Genomic DNA, 15,956 nt, shown 5'->3' on the forward strand with positions numbered 1-15,956 from the left:
AGAAATCTCTAGAGTGAAGGACAGGTAGGTAAGGAGTGACTTGGTCGTCCCTGACCTGAGCTTGAAATAGCCATTGCCCTCAAGGTAGCCTCCACCCCGCAACCCTCCCCACCACAGAGTCCCCGCTGTGCCCACACACCACCTGGCAGTCACATCCACCCCCACATGGCTTCAGCCCCAGTGACAACAAGGGAAGTCAGGCTTTGCAGAAGTGCGGTGTTTATTGGGAACCATCTGTCTGCACATCCCCTCTGTGTGTGTGTGTGTGTTTGGTCACATCGAGGTCTGTGGCTGGTGATGCACTCAGATTGCCTTGGCCAGCCCCACACGGTTACTGGCCCTGTCGAAGACACTGTAATACTCCCGGATGAAGACATCCCCCAGGATCCACTGCTGAGAACCGTAGTCACCCTGGAAACCACTGGTGCAGAAGCCGTCGTCCTGGGAAAGGCAAGGCGGAGATGACACTGGTCCCAATCCCATGTGCTGTGCCTAAAGATGGGTATTTTATACCCCACCCACAGCTGCTCCTCCTCTGTGACTCCATTTTTTCCTTAAAATGACCTTCCCAGGTAAACAATTAAGTACTGAATTCATCTCTCAACAGATGAAGACATGAAGATTCAAAGAATGAAATGACACAATCCAAGATCGCAGGTGGGGTCCTGGCATCCTGAGCCCCGTTCCCTGCACGGCACCCCACTCGCCATCACTCGCCCTCCCCAGCCCCTGCCTCCCGCTGTCAGCATCTACTGCCCTGATGGCCGGCTAGAGCAGGTCAGTGGGGCCAAGGGCTGAGACCCACCAAGCCCAGGCTGGCTAAGCAAACCCTGGACAGAGCTCTAGGCCCTGGGACCTAGAAGCTTGAGCAGGGAGGGAGGTTCCCATGGGGAGCTGTGGGCCTGTCTACCTCAACCTCCCTCACACCTCGGTGCGCCGTACCTCCTGTTCCCCATTTTTCCCAGGATGAGGCCGAAGTGGCCACAAATGAAGCCCCAAGACAACATGGCCCACTCAGAAGGGCTGGTCGTCCAAATGCATGCCCCTCCATTCTCTGTGGAGTCCATGCCACTTCTTATCACCACCATCACTGCCTCACCAGGAGCCCAATTGGGAGGTGGGGAGGCGGCTGGTAAGGAAAGAGGGTGAGGAGGAGCCCAGGCTTCCTGTCTGGGACTCGTACCTGGCTGGTGTAGGCGGACGGTGGCAGTGGGTACTTCTTGCCGTTGATCTCAAAGACAACCGTGGGCATGCTGCTCAGTCTCCCGCAGTCGATGTCAAACTAAAGAACCCAGGGAGGTCCTCTTAGAAGCGGCGAGGGTGTAACCCGACTGGCAGAGGCCCAGAACCCCTCCCGCCACCTCGTGAGCCATCGGGTGGGCAGTGGGCCCTGCCTACACCCAGGACCACAAGGAGGCTGTCAGGGTGAGGCCTGGTCCCGAGACACGGTTCTCAAAAGAGTCACAGCTGTCATGAGCCCAGGGACAGACCCAAGCTTGGAACCCAGGGGGCTTGCCTCAGTGTCTCCCCGTCTGGGCCCAGCCAGAGCTCACAGGGAAGCTGGGAGCACTTGGCTGTCAAGGGGAGAGGGGCAGGCCTGGGGGTGGAGGAGGAACAAGGCCAGGCCAGCACAGGCCAGCGTGTCAGGGAGGGTACTGCTCCCAGAGGAACAGGAAGTCAGATGGCAGCTGCCACATGAAGCATGGGGGCTCCCACAGCAGCAGAGCCAAAGCCATAGGCCCCTGCAAAGGGCTCTGGAGAAACCGCAACCTCAGGTGGGAAATGGGCTCCCTCCCCACCCCTGCATCATCTCATTTGTGTGAAGGGGCCCGACTTCAATGGAACCTCGTGTGGCAGTGGGGCCTGGCCTCACCTCACCGTACTGGTCCTCAGTGGCTCCAATGGCCTGCTGGATGTTGAAGATGTCGCTGCCTGGCCCCACCAGCATGGAGGTGCCGGTGTCCAGGATAGCCTGACAGCCGCCATCACAGGCCACCACCACGCCGTCGACGGTGACACTGTCCAGGGTACACAGGATGGCCTCATTCCAGCCCTCCCTCCGCAGGTCCTTCCCACCCTCCCCTGCTGGGATCTGTAGTAGGGAGGGAAGGCCCCCAGCCCTCAGCCCCTTCCCTGGGGCCCCTTCCTGGAGCCCCCAGTACTTTCTGAGCACAGAGAAAAGACCTAAAACCACGTACTTCCAACTCAGTGGCTAAATTGAGGACAACCCACCTTCCATGGGACAGAAACTTTAATAAAACAACAAATTCACCCACATTAAGGGGTGGAACGTGTACCTTACTCCTTGCCTGAGATCTGATTTCCAGCTTTTACTCTCCCATTTACTTGCTGTGTGTCTCCAGCCAGTTACCCAACCCTTGTGTGCTCAGGCTTCCCATCTACAAAATGGGTACATTAATAACCCCTTCCTTGACTTCCTCAAGAGATGGCCGTGAGGCTCAAACGTGAGGTTAGTCCATTGTAAAGTGGGGGTAACAGCAGCACCCACCTCCTCATGGGGTCTCAGTGAGGAATATGTGAGACAGTCATACAATCATTCAGCACAGTGCCTGGCAGACGGTAGGTGCCCCATAAAGATAACTGGTATTCCTCCTAACATGCCGGAGAATATGTGGCACTAGCGCCAACAAAGATCACTGGCCTTGGAAGTATCTAGTTCTGATTCTCGTGGGTGTTCTTAGGAGCTACTGTGCTGCAGTCCTCAGAGTGTGTGGCCTGATGCCCCGGCCCTCACATCCCCACACCTGGATCAGCCTCTGGCTGAGGCCCACACTGGGTGGCCACTCACCCACCTGTCCACAGTGAACTGCCAGTATTCTTGCACGGTCACGGGTATCCAGTGCAGGGAGCCTGTGAAGTAGGACGGCTCAATGGCCCCCAGCGTGAGCATGCTCCCCTGCTCATTCCTGAAACCCAGATGTGGGGCATTGTTTTAGCGAGGCTCGGAAAAGAGGTGCCCAGCCCCATCCTGGGGCCAACACTCCTGAGACCCGGTCCACTCTCCTTGGCCCTATGCCCACCCCATGCTTCAGATGAGGTCTCCAGCCTCCTCTGAGTCCTCCTCCACTGGGCTTGCTCTGATGTCAGTGGCAGCATTTTTTCTCCTGAGCGCTGCAGCCCCCACCCCGACCCCAGAGAAGCAACCCACCCCACAGGTCCCCGGACTGCTGGCCTCTGCCCCAGCCACCCTCAGGTGTGCCCAGCTGCTCCCTATGCCCCTACTTCCTGTTGGCTGCCACTCAGGGCTTTCTTCTTCCAGGGGGATGGCGGGTCTTCAACAAAATCTACACTTTGGATTGAAACTGTCACCCAAACTCAAATCCCCTCAGTTCCTCCTGGAGCCGTGTCTCACACAGGCTGGGAAATATACACTGTACCCACCCACCTCCGGAGCCCTGCCCTGGGCTCCGAGAACCCATCCAGCCCATCCCAGCTCCCGGCTCTGGTGTATCCTTTCTCCCTGGACAACACCCACACCTCCCTCAGCAAAGCCTGCCCTGGCCGCCCTCAGCTGGTGCTTCCCCAGTTATTCAGCCTCTGACGCACCCAAATCTCCCCTGCAGCAGCCTTATCACAACTGTTAGATTACAGTAGTGTAGGCAATGCTCCCGGTTTGTCTTATCTGCTGATGCGTCCCATCTCTGGCACAGCCCCTGCACATAGTAAGGGCCCAGTAAGTATCTACTGAGTGAATGAATGCACTAATTAACCCCCTAACTTCATTCCTCTGCCTCAGCCATGCAGCAACTTCTCCTGGGAAGGGTCCCTTTCTCTCCTCCCTGCCACCCTTCCCTCAGTCTGAGCCAAGCTGCGTCGTCACAGGGTGCAGGAGATAGAGTAGGAAGTGCAGGGTTGGGAGCAGGAGCCCCGGGCTCCAGGTCTGGCTCAGCCATCACCACTCAGGGTGTCAGTCCCTGCCCAGGCCTCGGCTTCCTCCCCAGTCAAAGGAGTAGTTGGACTCCTTTGGAGACAGCTCTAAACATCCGTGCATCTCAATGACATCAGCAAATGGTTATTGAGGCCCTGCAGCTTTGGGAAAAAGAACCTGAAAGCCCCTACACAGAGGTAGGACCAGGCTTTGTTTTTGAATGCCAGAAAGGAAGGTCAGATTTTGGTCCAGTGAACTCTGGCCGCATAAATGACTGTATCATGGACCTTTGAACAAGAGGTTGGATGTGCCTGGAAAGAAGGAGAAGGTCTGCTTGGATGCTGGCGACTACCCTTGAGTTGCAGTGTCCCCAAGGAGTGGACACTCCCCGCAGCCAGCAGTCCTTATGAGGACATCAAACTTAGTCCCTGGCCTGGCGCAGCTCTTACCTGCTCATGTAGACTGAGAACAGGTCTTGGGCCACCAGGTGCCTGTCCATCATGTTGTCAAACACAGGCACGGAGTACTCAGAGGCAAGAGAGGGATAGGCCAGCCCCAGGATCCCGTCGAACTCAGAGTAGGTGAAGACGTCGCCAGGCTCCTGGGTGCTCAGGCCCACAGTCTGGTGGGGGTCCACAATGTTGGAGACCTGCAAGAGAATCATAACGACCCCCACTAGGTCCCACAGCCAGAGACAGAAACATCCCAGGCATGGGGGCAGCCAGTCCCGGGTCAGGAGCCAGTTCCAGTGCCCTTCCTCTTATTGGCAACACAGTTATTTGCCCTTAAGAGAAAGAAAACAAAAACAAAAACAAAACAACAACAACAACAAAGAAACCTCCTCTCCTTTGCCAGCAGTTAGTGCAATGACTTTGAGGAATCGCTCCAGTGAGGCAGGGGAGCAGGGGAATGGAGGACCAGGTGGGTACAGACACTGTTGCTCATTGTGCAAAAGCTGGGCGGAGCTCAAAGAAGGAGGCAGAAGGAGGGACGGTCCGAGGCCCTCTGCAGGCCTGCAGCCCTCCCACCAGCTGTGCCTGGAACACCTCCCAGCAAACAGCCATAGGGGCAGCAGGAAGTCCAAAAAGAACATTCACACACTTTACGTCTCCAAGACCCAGGCATGGGCTCCTGTTCTGCCACGTGCTGACAGTGTGACCTTGGACAAGTACCTCCCCGAGCCTCAATCCTCTTATCTGTTTAAGGGAATAATAATACCTATACCTCAAGACAGTGTTCAGACTAAATAATACTAACACCGAACATTTATTGATATGTACTAAGTGTTTGATTGTTGAATATTGATTGGCACTATACTAAGAAAGTGCTAACTCCAAAATATTTTCTTAAGCTGCCCACTTCCCTGGATGCCTGATGTATCCACCAGCCTACTCTGATCACTACTGCCTCTTGTTCTGACCACCAAAGTGACCTGGACCAGCCTTCCTGCTTCCTCTCTGCCCCTTCTAATCCACCCTCCACACAGGGCAGCCAAGGTGATCTTTAAAAATGGAAATCAAAGCCAGTGCAGTGGTGCACACCTGTAGTCCCAGCTACCTGGGAGGCTGAGGTAGGAGGATCACTTGAGAGAAGGAGTTTGAGACCAGCCTGGGCAACATGGCAAGATCCTGCCTCTAAAAAATATGTTTCAAAATCAGCCAGGTTGGAGGATTCCTTGAGCCCTAGAGGTCAAGGCTACAATGAACTATGACTGCACCACTGCACTCCAGCCTGGACAACAGAGTGAGATGCTGTCTCTGAAAAAAAAAAAAAAAAAAAAAAGGAAAAAAGGAAAAAATTTAAATAAAATAAATATAAGTAAAAGTAAAATCCAGTACTGCTGCCCCTTGCTCCAACCCTCCGGCGGATCCCGGTGGGCTGAGAATGAAGCCTGTGTGCTGGAGTCCCCTCACACCCTGGTTCTGCCTCCCCACCACCTCTCACTCTGCTGCACCCACGCTGGTCTTCCCCTCATCCAGATGCCCCCACTCACCCTGCCCCAAAAGCTTTGCACTTACTGTTCCCTCTGCCTTCCCCCAGATCTCCTGAGGTCTGGCATCTACAATCACTTCATTCAGTCCTCAACCTGCAACAAGCCATCATGTCCGCTGACCCTGGCCCCTGCCCCCAGGCACTCTCTTTCATGCTTTCTGGTTTCGTTGTAAAGTCATCTTGCTTACACATTGTCTCCCCTAATGGAGTGTAAGTGCTAGGAGGGCAGCCCTTTGTCCTTCTTGTTCATCATTGTATCCTCAGTTCTGAGAATGAGGCTCCATAAGCTTTTGTGGAATGAATAAACAGTCTTGGTTAAGTGCTAAAGAGTGCATGCAATCATGCTTGCTTTCTGCCACAAAACAGTGATTGAAGGCCTCCAACATAGCAATGAACCAAAGAAACTGACTGCCCTGGGGAACTTAGATTCCAGTGGAGAGACAGGCCATAAGTTTTTTAAAGAAGTAATGTAGAACACGTCAGATGGAGCAAGCACACTGAAGAAACATAAATCAGGGCAAAGGCAAAAAGGCAGCAGGGTATTTTATGCAATGGTGGGAAATGGCCTCCTTGATAAATGATGTCGGGCAGAGGCTGAAGAAGGAGCACTGGAGATGTGTGGGAAATGCATGGCAGGCCGAGGGCAGCCTAAGAGAGTCCAGTCCCCCAGGGTGCACGTGGGGCGGAGGGAACAGCAAATGAAGCAGAGAGGGAAGAGGAGGCCAGAGGCCAGGAGATGGGGCCCAGGCATGGAGGGTTCTTCACTGACTTGAGTGAGACCAGGAGGCCGTGGAAGATTTTGAGCAAAGGGAGAGCATGACAGGACTTAGTTGTTTGTTGGTTGGTTGGTTGGTTTGCTTGCTGGTTTTTTGAGATGGAGCCTGGTTCTGTTGCCCGGGCTGGAGTGCAGTGGCGCAATCTCGGCTCATTGCAACCTCTACCTCCCAGGTTCAAGCAGTTCTCTGCCTCAGCCTCCCAAGTAGCTGGGATTACAGTCACCTGCCACCACACCCAACTGATTTTTTGGATTTTTAGTAGAAACGGGGTTTCACTGTCTTGGCCAGGCTGATCTCGAACTCCTGACCTTGTGATCCACCTGCCTCGGCCTCCCAAAGTGCTAGGATTGCAGAGGTGAGCTACCAGGCCTGGCCCAGGACTTAGATTTTTAAAGGATTGCTCTGGCTGCTGTGTCAGATGGTGGCAGGACAAGGACAGGAGCAGCGAGTGCCCTGAGAGGCTGCTGCAGTCAAACAGGGGAGAGACGGCCGCGCGGAACCAGAGGCGCCCGGGGAGGTATTCAAGGTGGTCAGATCCTCGCTGGGTTGTGAAGGAGGCCAACAGGATGTGGGGACAGATGGGGCATGGGGAATGAAAGGACAAACAAATAATGAATACTTGGTGTGTTTAATCTTCACCATGGCCCTCTGAAGTAAGTATTATTACACCTGTTTTACAGATGAGGAAACTGAGGCTTACCTAAAGTCACACAGTTCGATGGAGAAATATCTGTGTCTTCAACCCAGAGCCCTGCACCTGTCTGCAATGCCCAGTGCCATGGGTCCCCTTCCCCTCGAAGTTTAGCACCCCGCACCCGCTTCTCTGGGCTCCTCCTCAGGACATTCCTGGATGGGGGCCCTGGGTTGAATAGAGCTCCGTGGTCCCCCACGGCCTGTGCCTACAGCCCCCCCTTGCTTTGCCCACAGCTCCCAGAGCAACCCCTTCTCCTGTTCTCCTGTTCCTGACCCTGATTTCCCTCCTATCATCTGAGCCAGGTGCCAGGATGGGGCTACTAGACTTCTTTATCTTTCCTCCTCCCCCAAAACCTTCCTGCTTGAAACAGGGAGCTGGGATGACTTCCCCATTTAGCCTAGCCCCCACACTGGCCCTAGGCAACTGTGGCCCAAACATGCAGAGGCAGAGACCTGTGTAGGGCCAGCCCCAAAGCAGGCAAGGGTGTCCGACATGCCCCACCCCACACCTGTTCTGCTTCCACACGAGACCACTGAGTGGGGCTGACCACGAAGCTCTCTTCCCCACGCCCTGCCCAAGGTGGTGAGTGACAGCAACCCACTGCAGCACCGCTGAGATGGCCAGGCACCAGGCCAGCTCTCCAGTGAAGATGCACCCAAAACAGCAGGGAAGAAGGCGAATGGCTCAGGCCAGCAGACGAAGCAGGAGGGGGCAGGGGAACTGGCTGGCAAAGGCCTGACTGCTGGGCAGCTCAGCAGGCAATGCCGAGACCTCTGCTATCTGGCGTGGACTCCTGGGGAGGCCTGAGCAGGATACCCTGGTGGGCACCTGCCCACCAAGAAAAATACTGTCTGTCTACAGAGAAGGACTGTACCCTTCTGGACTCAAAGCAAGAAAGACTTCAGCCAGACCCAAGGAAGAGCCTGAGGAAAATCAAGGTGGTCAACCCCAAGAGACACCGCTGGAGTTCTCATATCAGAAGGTGCACGCGGAAGGAAACATGCTTTGGGTACCTACTATGTGCCCATCACTGTATTAGGTACTTTGGAGGCCAAAAATAGTCAAGGGAAAGGGGAGCCCTTATCCTAGAGGGACGGGTGCTTTCGGACCTGAAAGAAGATGCTGCTCTGACTTGCAAAGCGTGAGGTCAAGCCAAGAGCACTGCTCAGAGAGTCAGAAGTGAAGACCCACACTCAGCTTCCTCTGCCCCAGCTATGTGACTTCAGGTGAGTTAGCAACATATCCAAGCCTCAGTTTCCTCATTTGAACGATGAGGATAATGATACTTTCCTCAAAGGGCTGTCAGAAAAACGAAATTTAAAAGTAAGATCATAATAGGACACTGAGCACCAGCTCAGAATTCAGAACGAACTGTGCCAAGGATGCATGAAAAGGGATCGGGGAGCCGGGAACCCGGACCTGAGAGGGCCCTCGGGGCCCTCTGTGTGCTGCCACGGCAAGGAGAGGCAGGAGGAAGGGACAGCCGACAGCTGGCTGCTGGCTAAAATCCCTCTCCTCACCCCCTGAGTCACCTGGGCAGGCAGCACCCAAAGGGCTCCTCGGCACAGTGGCAGTGCGGCCACCAGAGCGTGCGGGAGGGAGAGCGGCCAGTGGGAACAGGGCATGGGAAAGGCATTTGGGAAAAGCGCAGTGAGCACCGGCGGCGCAGCCCCACTTACGGTGACAGTGTCGTAGCCCAGCAAGCCCTGCATGCTGCCCGTGCCATACTGGATGGACAGGGACTTGTCCATATTCTGGAAGGTGGAGGATTTGGACGGGTCGAAGCGGTGGTGGTTTTCTGAAACATAGACCCAGAGTTAGTGCGGCCCTTAGAATTTTCTCACCACTCACAGCGCCAGCCAGGGCTGAAACGCTCAGCAGGCCTTGTGAGAATATGGCCTCGATACTAGCAATTCTCTCTACAGAGAATAAGCAGCCCATTCTCTCTAAAGCCTTGGTCCCACAGTTGAAAAGGGAACATTATTCTTTGCTGCTCGACCCACCGCTCTGGCTCCCAGTACCAGCTGTGTAGCTTCCACACAGACACCAAAGGGAGAAGCCATCCCTAAAGAGTCAAGATTCTGTGAATGTTTTGCTTTTACCAGCTGAGTAATCTCAGCCAAGTCCCTTTTCCTCGGCAAACCTTAACTTCCTCATCTGTCAAATGGGGATTAAAAAAGCACCAATCTCCCAGGACGGGTGGAGAAACAAATCATTAACCCGTGTTAAGCATGTACCTGTCATTTGTAATAGACCCTCTCACTTCACTCCCCCAGATCTCACTGGCACGTCATAGCCCCATTTTTATAGAAACGAAAATTGAGGTTCCAAAAGGGTAAGCCGCTTGTCTTGGCTCCCAATAGAGACAAAAAAATAAAATAAGGGTCCCTAATTTTTAGCCAAGACTCATGATTTTTTTTTTTTTTTTTTTTTTTGTGACAGGATCTATGTCTGTTGCCCAAGCTGGAATGCAATGGCACGATCTCAGCTCACTGCAACCTCCGCCTCCTGGGTTCAAGCAATTCTCCTGCCTCAGCCTCCTAAGTAGCTGGAATTACAGGTGCTTGCCACCACGGCTGGCTAATTTTTTGTATTTTTAGTAGAGACGGGGTTTCACCATGTTGGCCAGGCTGGTTTTGAACTCCTGACCTCAAGTGATCCACCTGCTTCAGCCTCCCAAAGTGCTGGGATTATAGATGTGAGCCACCGCACCAGCCAAGACCCATGGTTTTCAAATCTTCCAAATCTGTGGTCAGTTGGGAGGATGAGTGAGGAGATGGACCACAACTGGGAGGCTGAGAAGGTCAGAGCCAGCTGTCCTGCCACCCCACATTTCCCCCCAGCCACCCTGACCACCCTGGCCACTCAGCCTGGGCATCCGAACAAGAGGCGCTGGGGCAGAAGACAGCGGTCACTCACGGCAGGCATCACTGTTGCAGTAGACAGAGGGCACCCAGAGGTCCGAGGAGCCTGTGTCAAACACCACGGTGAACTCCTGGGGAGGGGTCCCAATGTAGATCTTCCCGAAGTACTGACACTGAGGGCAGACGGCACTGGGTCAGAGGTGGGAGCACCAGGGGGCAGGAGGGTATGGGTTAATGCTGGGCAGGGAGTGCAGGCACTTGTGGAGGCCCTGTGCTTTCTGCCCAGAAGCCTAGGTATCTCAAGGGGGAAGAAACAGAAGGAGAGGGAAGATGCTGAGGAGGGTTCTTGACCTCTAGCCCTCTCCTGGGCTCCCACCCCAGCCACACTTGGCCTCATCCTCCCACAGGCCATGCAACCACCGCTGGAATCCGCCTCAGAAGCAGACCCGGGACCTAAATGTAAATCCTGCCTGAGTGGGACATGGGCCACCCCTGCCAGGGCAAAAGGAACCTGGACAGAGAGGTGGGGCATCAGCTAGGTGTGAGCCCCAAGTCCCAGCCCAAGCGGCCCCTGCCACGCGCGCCTCCATGCCAGCTTCCCCACTGTCAGAGCCGAGGCTGGGGGCGGGCAGCGAAGATGACCTAGATAGGGAACTGAGAGCACAGAAGAGAAAAAAGCCTGGCTGTTTACTGACAAGAGTGACGGCTGAGGGAAGACAAGCTCCAGGAAAGAACAGGGCAGCAGGGCGCCCCTGCCTGGGTCCTGGGTGGGGGGAAGAGCAAGCTGGCGGCCGAGTCCTGGGCAGCTGCAGAATGGCACCAGCTGTCTCCATCCCTGCTGAGTCAGACTGAGACAGGGCTTCCCTGGCCGGGAAGGCAGGTGTGAGGTTGGATGGTGGGGGGGTGAGCAGCTCATGCACCCTTGGGGACGTTGTGTGAGGAAGGTGCCTGAGCTCAGACCCACTCAGACCCTCCTGGTGGCATTCAGAGCTGGCAGACAGGGGTGCTGCCGTTGCTGGGTGGCCAGCCCCTTGTGGTGCTGACTGAGGGCAGGGAGACCGCCTCTACCACAGGCTCCAAGATTTCTGGAAGAGGAGCCGCTGTGGCAAGGCAGGAGTCAAGGGGCACTTTCCACTCACATCTAGGTAGTTGGTCAGAGACTCGCTGGCCACCACCCCAGAACTGGAGTGCTTCCGGCTGACTGCATGCCGGTGATTCTTCAGGAAGTCTTCCAGGAGCCCACGCTCCTTCAAGGCCTTCCTCAGCGACTTCCCTTTGTGCAGAGGAATCCTGAGGAGATGGGGAAGAATTTGTGAGGAGGGTGTGCATCACCCGCAAGCTGCTCACCCTCCCAGATGTGGGCTCCACAAACCACTCCCTACACTCTGTTCCCAGCCAGCCTTCCAATCAATGGCCCACTGACCTCAGGCCAGTGGCTTTCAAACTTTTTTGTAATCATAACTCAAAGTAAGAAATGTGTTTTACATCAATTCAAAAATCAATGCCTATCCTTACAAACCGCAATACCCTCTAATATTTTCTATTGCGTTCTCTTTTTTTAATGCTGATGGAGACCCACTAGAAGTGTTTTGCAACCCACTAATGAGTTTTGAAACCCATGGTCTGAAAGACACCAAGCACATTATCACTCATTCAGTCACCAAATTCTTGCTGTGCCAGACACTGTACAGGGCCCAGGGGACATGATACTGAAAAGGACACATCTCTGCCCTCCGGGAGGGCATTGTCTGCAGCAGAAAACGGCGTCTCCACACGCTGGCAAATGCGACCACAATAATCCTGCCCTCTGCTAACCCCGTTTCTCCGCTCTCTGGGTGGCTTTTTCCCTAAGATGGGTGGAAAATTATCAAAAGGTTTCTCAGCACAGAGCCTGGTCTCACAGGGGCCTCCTGAGGAAGGTTGAGTTTTAGACAATGGCGGCAGATCATCGGTGAAGAGATCAAGAGAGGAAATGCAGAAGCTGGTTCTAGACCTGGCGCTGCCCTTCTGTGTCTACTTGGGCAGCTCCTCAAAGCCCTCAGAGCTTCAGCTCCCTTAGGTAACCCTTCCTTTCTAACTGTTCTCCTGGCCCTGCCTTTGACCAGCCCTGTGGCTCGACCTCTCTGGTTCTTAGTTTCCTCTCCTGTAGATAGAAGTAGAACTCAGTGATTCCCACGGTCCCTTTTACCTCTAAGAACCATGTGGTCCTCCTCTGTGAGACTGGTTTGAAGAACAACTTGAGATGTGACTACAGATGTCAAAGTGGTTTGAGAGCCGTCTAATGGCAGCAGTGCTAAGGCTCTCAGAGAGCATCGGTTTTCGCAGGTTGTTCACATCCCAAGTGCTGGGGCAGCTAGTGCACCTGGGACCTGGAGGAACTTTATTTTCAGGACTGTGGCAAAGATTCCTGGCCAGTTGGAGGCACCTTGACCCCTTTTAAGGGACCCGGCTTTCCCAGGGAGGGATCCGGCCTTCCCTGTGCTCAGGGCTTGCCCAGACTCAAACCTGAGCACCTGCAGGTTACGTGTGATGTCATGGCAAGAGTGCAAGTCCACCTGAGGCCCAGTCCTAGCTCCTCCATTACTAGCCATGCAGCCTCAGACAGCTCAGGGACCCTTCTTAGGAACCCCTCCTGAACAACAGTGTCTCATCTGTAAAATGCAAATGATAATATCTACCTAATCCATGAGGATTAGTGATAGCATAGGTAAGGACTTAGTGAAGTGCTTGGCACCTAGGAGCAAACAGCTCCATCAATGTCAATTATTTTGGGAGGAGAACCTGTTATCTTCACCCACAAAGGACTTAGTACAATAGGGAACTTAATTTTGTTTAACAAACGCATATATAGCTTTTACAGTGTGTACCATTTGAAGCATTTTTTAAATATTAACTCCTAAAATCCTGGCAACACCCCTATGAGATGGACACTACCATTATCCAAGTTTTAGGAATAGATGAGGAAACTGAGGCACAGAGAGTTAAGTTAGTGATGGAGCTGGGGATCAAACCCCAGGCGGTTTGACTTCAGAGCCATGCCCTATCTCCTGAGTTGCCCATCTGGCTCCCTGTTCTTTTCACCACACTCTGAAGTGCAGGGGTAGACAGAAGCAAAGGTCCCAGCGTGCAAAGGCAAGACTGACAGGAGCTGTTGTCCTGGGAGTTTGCAGCATTTCTCCCAAGACTCCCTGGGGACCAACGACTGGAAGACCAAGGACAGGCCTCCCAGAAAGAATGATGAGATCTCCTTGCCCTCCCCTGGGTTCTGAACTCACCTGCTGATTCCACTGGCCTGGGAGAGAGCAAAGGCTGCAAGGAGCACCACGAAGCCCCTCATCTTGGACCGCGGGCTGTCCACTACTCCAGCCAGCGTCCACCTCATGGCCTTTATAGAGGGAGCTGGGTGCCCTGTGGCTAGAAGCCCAGACTTCAGAGAAAGCCCCCGACTGCAGGTCAGTCCACAAACACAGTGAGATAACGCTCAGAACACCTACGGCTCATGCTGATAAGGGCCACTCACACTGAATGAGGCCATTCGTGGCCCTTATCAGTATGGGTCTTAGGTATTATGAGTGTTATCTCAGAATATCTGTATTCCAGGGACTTCAAAGTTGAAAAATATACATGCCGGGTCTTCAGACTGAGACATGTCAACATAGGCCTCTCTGACCTGCTCCCCACTTCCAAACAGGACTCCTTGAGCCAGCACAGGGGACGCCGCTGCCAGAAATGTGTTCCATGTTCCACCTTCTGCTCCGTAAGAGGCCTGCTCCCCACAGATCCCACTCCAACCTTATCTGCCTCCCCTCCTCAGATCTGACTTCACTGGAAGCCGGCATCCTGCCCTATCCATGAATCTGCCCCCAGCCCAATTTTCCAGTGGCAGGGGACTCAGTCTTCCCCCAAAGTGGCATCTGTGGCAGAGAGGAATTACTCATTCTGTCATTCCTGTGAGTGGAGCTTGGGGTTTCCAACACAGAGCACGTGCGCTCTCCACTCCTACAGAGCACAGTCTAAGAGAGAAGGCAGGCCGGAGCCACCTGCACCCCTAGGGACATAGGCCCTGGTTCCACGGTGGAAGGGTGCTGAGGAGGGGAGAGGTAAGTCAATCCCAGATCACACTGGCATTGGAAGAATGGGGCAGGGCTGAACTAGAAAAGCAGACAAGTGCCCCCACATAGAATAAGAAGGGAAATATGGCAGGGATAGTCAGGATAGGGAACAGCTTAGGCCAAGACTCGACCTCTGAGTCCCATTCGAGTGTGCAGACAGAGCCTCTCAGAAGCACACGTGCAGGGGGTGTGTTGAGCAGAGACCCCTGGAGTCCAGGCCATAGAGGCCAGAGATTCTCTGAGGTCTGTAGCTAGAAAGAGAGTCGGGATAAGAAGGAAAGCAAAGGCCACAGCCATGAAGCTGTCGGAGCAGATCACGTTCCAAAGACTAGGGGAGGCTAACGTGGCAAATCAGGATGAGTAAGGGTAAGGTGGGCAACATAGGAAGGCAAGGGCTTCAGGTCCACGGGAGAGTGGGAGAGCACAATGCCAGCCGCCTGATCCCAGGACAGATGTCCACGTGGAGAGGGAGGCCTGCTGGGGGTATAAGACAGGGCAGGAACAAGCAAAAAGGCTGGCATGTGGTAGCCCCAAACACGCTGGTGCCGCGGAGAGGGATAGGCTCTGGAGCTGCATACGTTTGATTTGCAAGGGCCTCAGGAGGGAGCCTCAGGGGGCCAATAAACAGAACTGCTGTTTTGTATCAGAAGTTAGGAAGGCGGCAAGATTTGATCCCCACCATGGCAATGCCTCCCAGCCTGCCTCATCCCTTCACAAAGCCGACGGCCAAGTCCCCAGAAGGCCAGGACACGGCTACTCCCCATGCCCTGGGAAGGGGCCACAAACACATCCAGCTGTCTTGTGACCCCCACCCTCCCCAAATGCCAGGAGCAGAGACCAAAGTCAACGCTCGATAGCACAGTTTGCTCCCTGATTTCTTCCCTGAGGAGGCCGCACTGCCAGGCCAGGGCCTGCATGTCCTGCGCTGATGGCCCAGCCTCTGAGCAGTGCTTCCTCCCACACCAGCACCAAGCGTGATGCATAGTAGGTGCTCAAGGAACCTTTGGTTAAGCAAATGAATGAGTGCATGGCTTTGCCACCACTTTTGAGGAGGAGGCGGAGAAGTAGCAGGCAACATCCTTATGATGTCCTGCAAGCAAGGAGATGGAGGCAAAGATTGGTCAAAGAGTTTGCCTGGAATGAAGACAGAGCTTGAAAGTGTCCTGAGACTCCTAGCCTAACACACTGCACACTACATCACAGGGCCCGACGTGTTTACAAAATCAGGTGTGGAGGCAGCTCTGTTTCGAGCTCACTCCTCCCCACCTCTGGGCACCCCACGGGATAGTAATATCTGTGTGCAATGGACCCTGTCTGCAACATCTAGAGCTAGAACTCTCTGGGGTTAGCAAGATCAGGGGGAAGAAGAGCCGCACCACTCTGCCTCATGTCACCAGTGGCCCCGCCTAAACCCAGCAGCAAACTCTCCTGAACAATGACCCTGGACATCAGCCTCAGCCAACCCTTCCACTGGAAGGTGGCTCTCAAAGCCAGGAATCAACGATCGCTTAGCCCTAATTGTTCTGTGTTTGTTCACAAGATTGGGATCAGTCTAACAACATTCAAGCGCACGCTATTAGGAACTGTGACCCAGAGAACACAAAGCATTAGGAGAGCTTATCCAGGCAG

The 15,956-nt window shown here is 54.2% G+C and overlaps 1 protein-coding gene across 1 annotated transcript; it reads right to left on the reverse strand.

Moving 5' to 3' along the window:
* Nucleotides 1–202: 202 nt before the first annotated feature.
* On the reverse strand, nt 203–13,552 carry LOC116531225 (chymosin). Its single transcript, XM_032249933.1, has 9 exons — nt 13,491–13,552; nt 11,355–11,505; nt 10,271–10,388; nt 9,031–9,149; nt 4,339–4,538; nt 2,814–2,927; nt 1,874–2,018; nt 1,184–1,282; nt 203–441 (listed from the first exon to the last, which is right to left on the reverse strand). Exons 1-9 carry the CDS (start codon nt 13,550–13,552, stop codon nt 304–306), a joined length of 1,146 nt encoding a protein of 381 aa, XP_032105824.1. The 3' UTR covers nt 203–303.
* Between the last annotated feature and the right edge of the window lie 2,404 nt (nt 13,553–15,956).

The sequence above is a fragment of the Sapajus apella genome, unplaced genomic scaffold (genome assembly GCF_009761245.1).
Source record: "Sapajus apella isolate SASKATOON/1434 unplaced genomic scaffold, GSC_monkey_1.0 scaffold69, whole genome shotgun sequence".
Classification (NCBI taxonomy): Eukaryota; Metazoa; Chordata; class Mammalia; order Primates; family Cebidae; genus Sapajus; species Sapajus apella.

Excerpts from the sequence above, each read along its gene's own strand:
- LOC116531225 (XM_032249933.1), bottom strand. The coding sequence starts at position 13,552 with ATGAGGGGCTTCGTGGTGCTCCTTGCAGCCTTTGCTCTCTCCCAGGCC. Across the intron at positions 10,389-11,354 it reads CTCTGACCAACTACCTAGAT|TGTCAGTACTTCGGGAAGAT; the intron begins GTGAGTGGAAAG and ends GTCTGCCCTCAG. Across the intron at positions 442-1,183 it reads CGTCCGCCTACACCAGCCAG|GACGACGGCTTCTGCACCAG; the intron begins GTACGAGTCCCA and ends TGCCTTTCCCAG.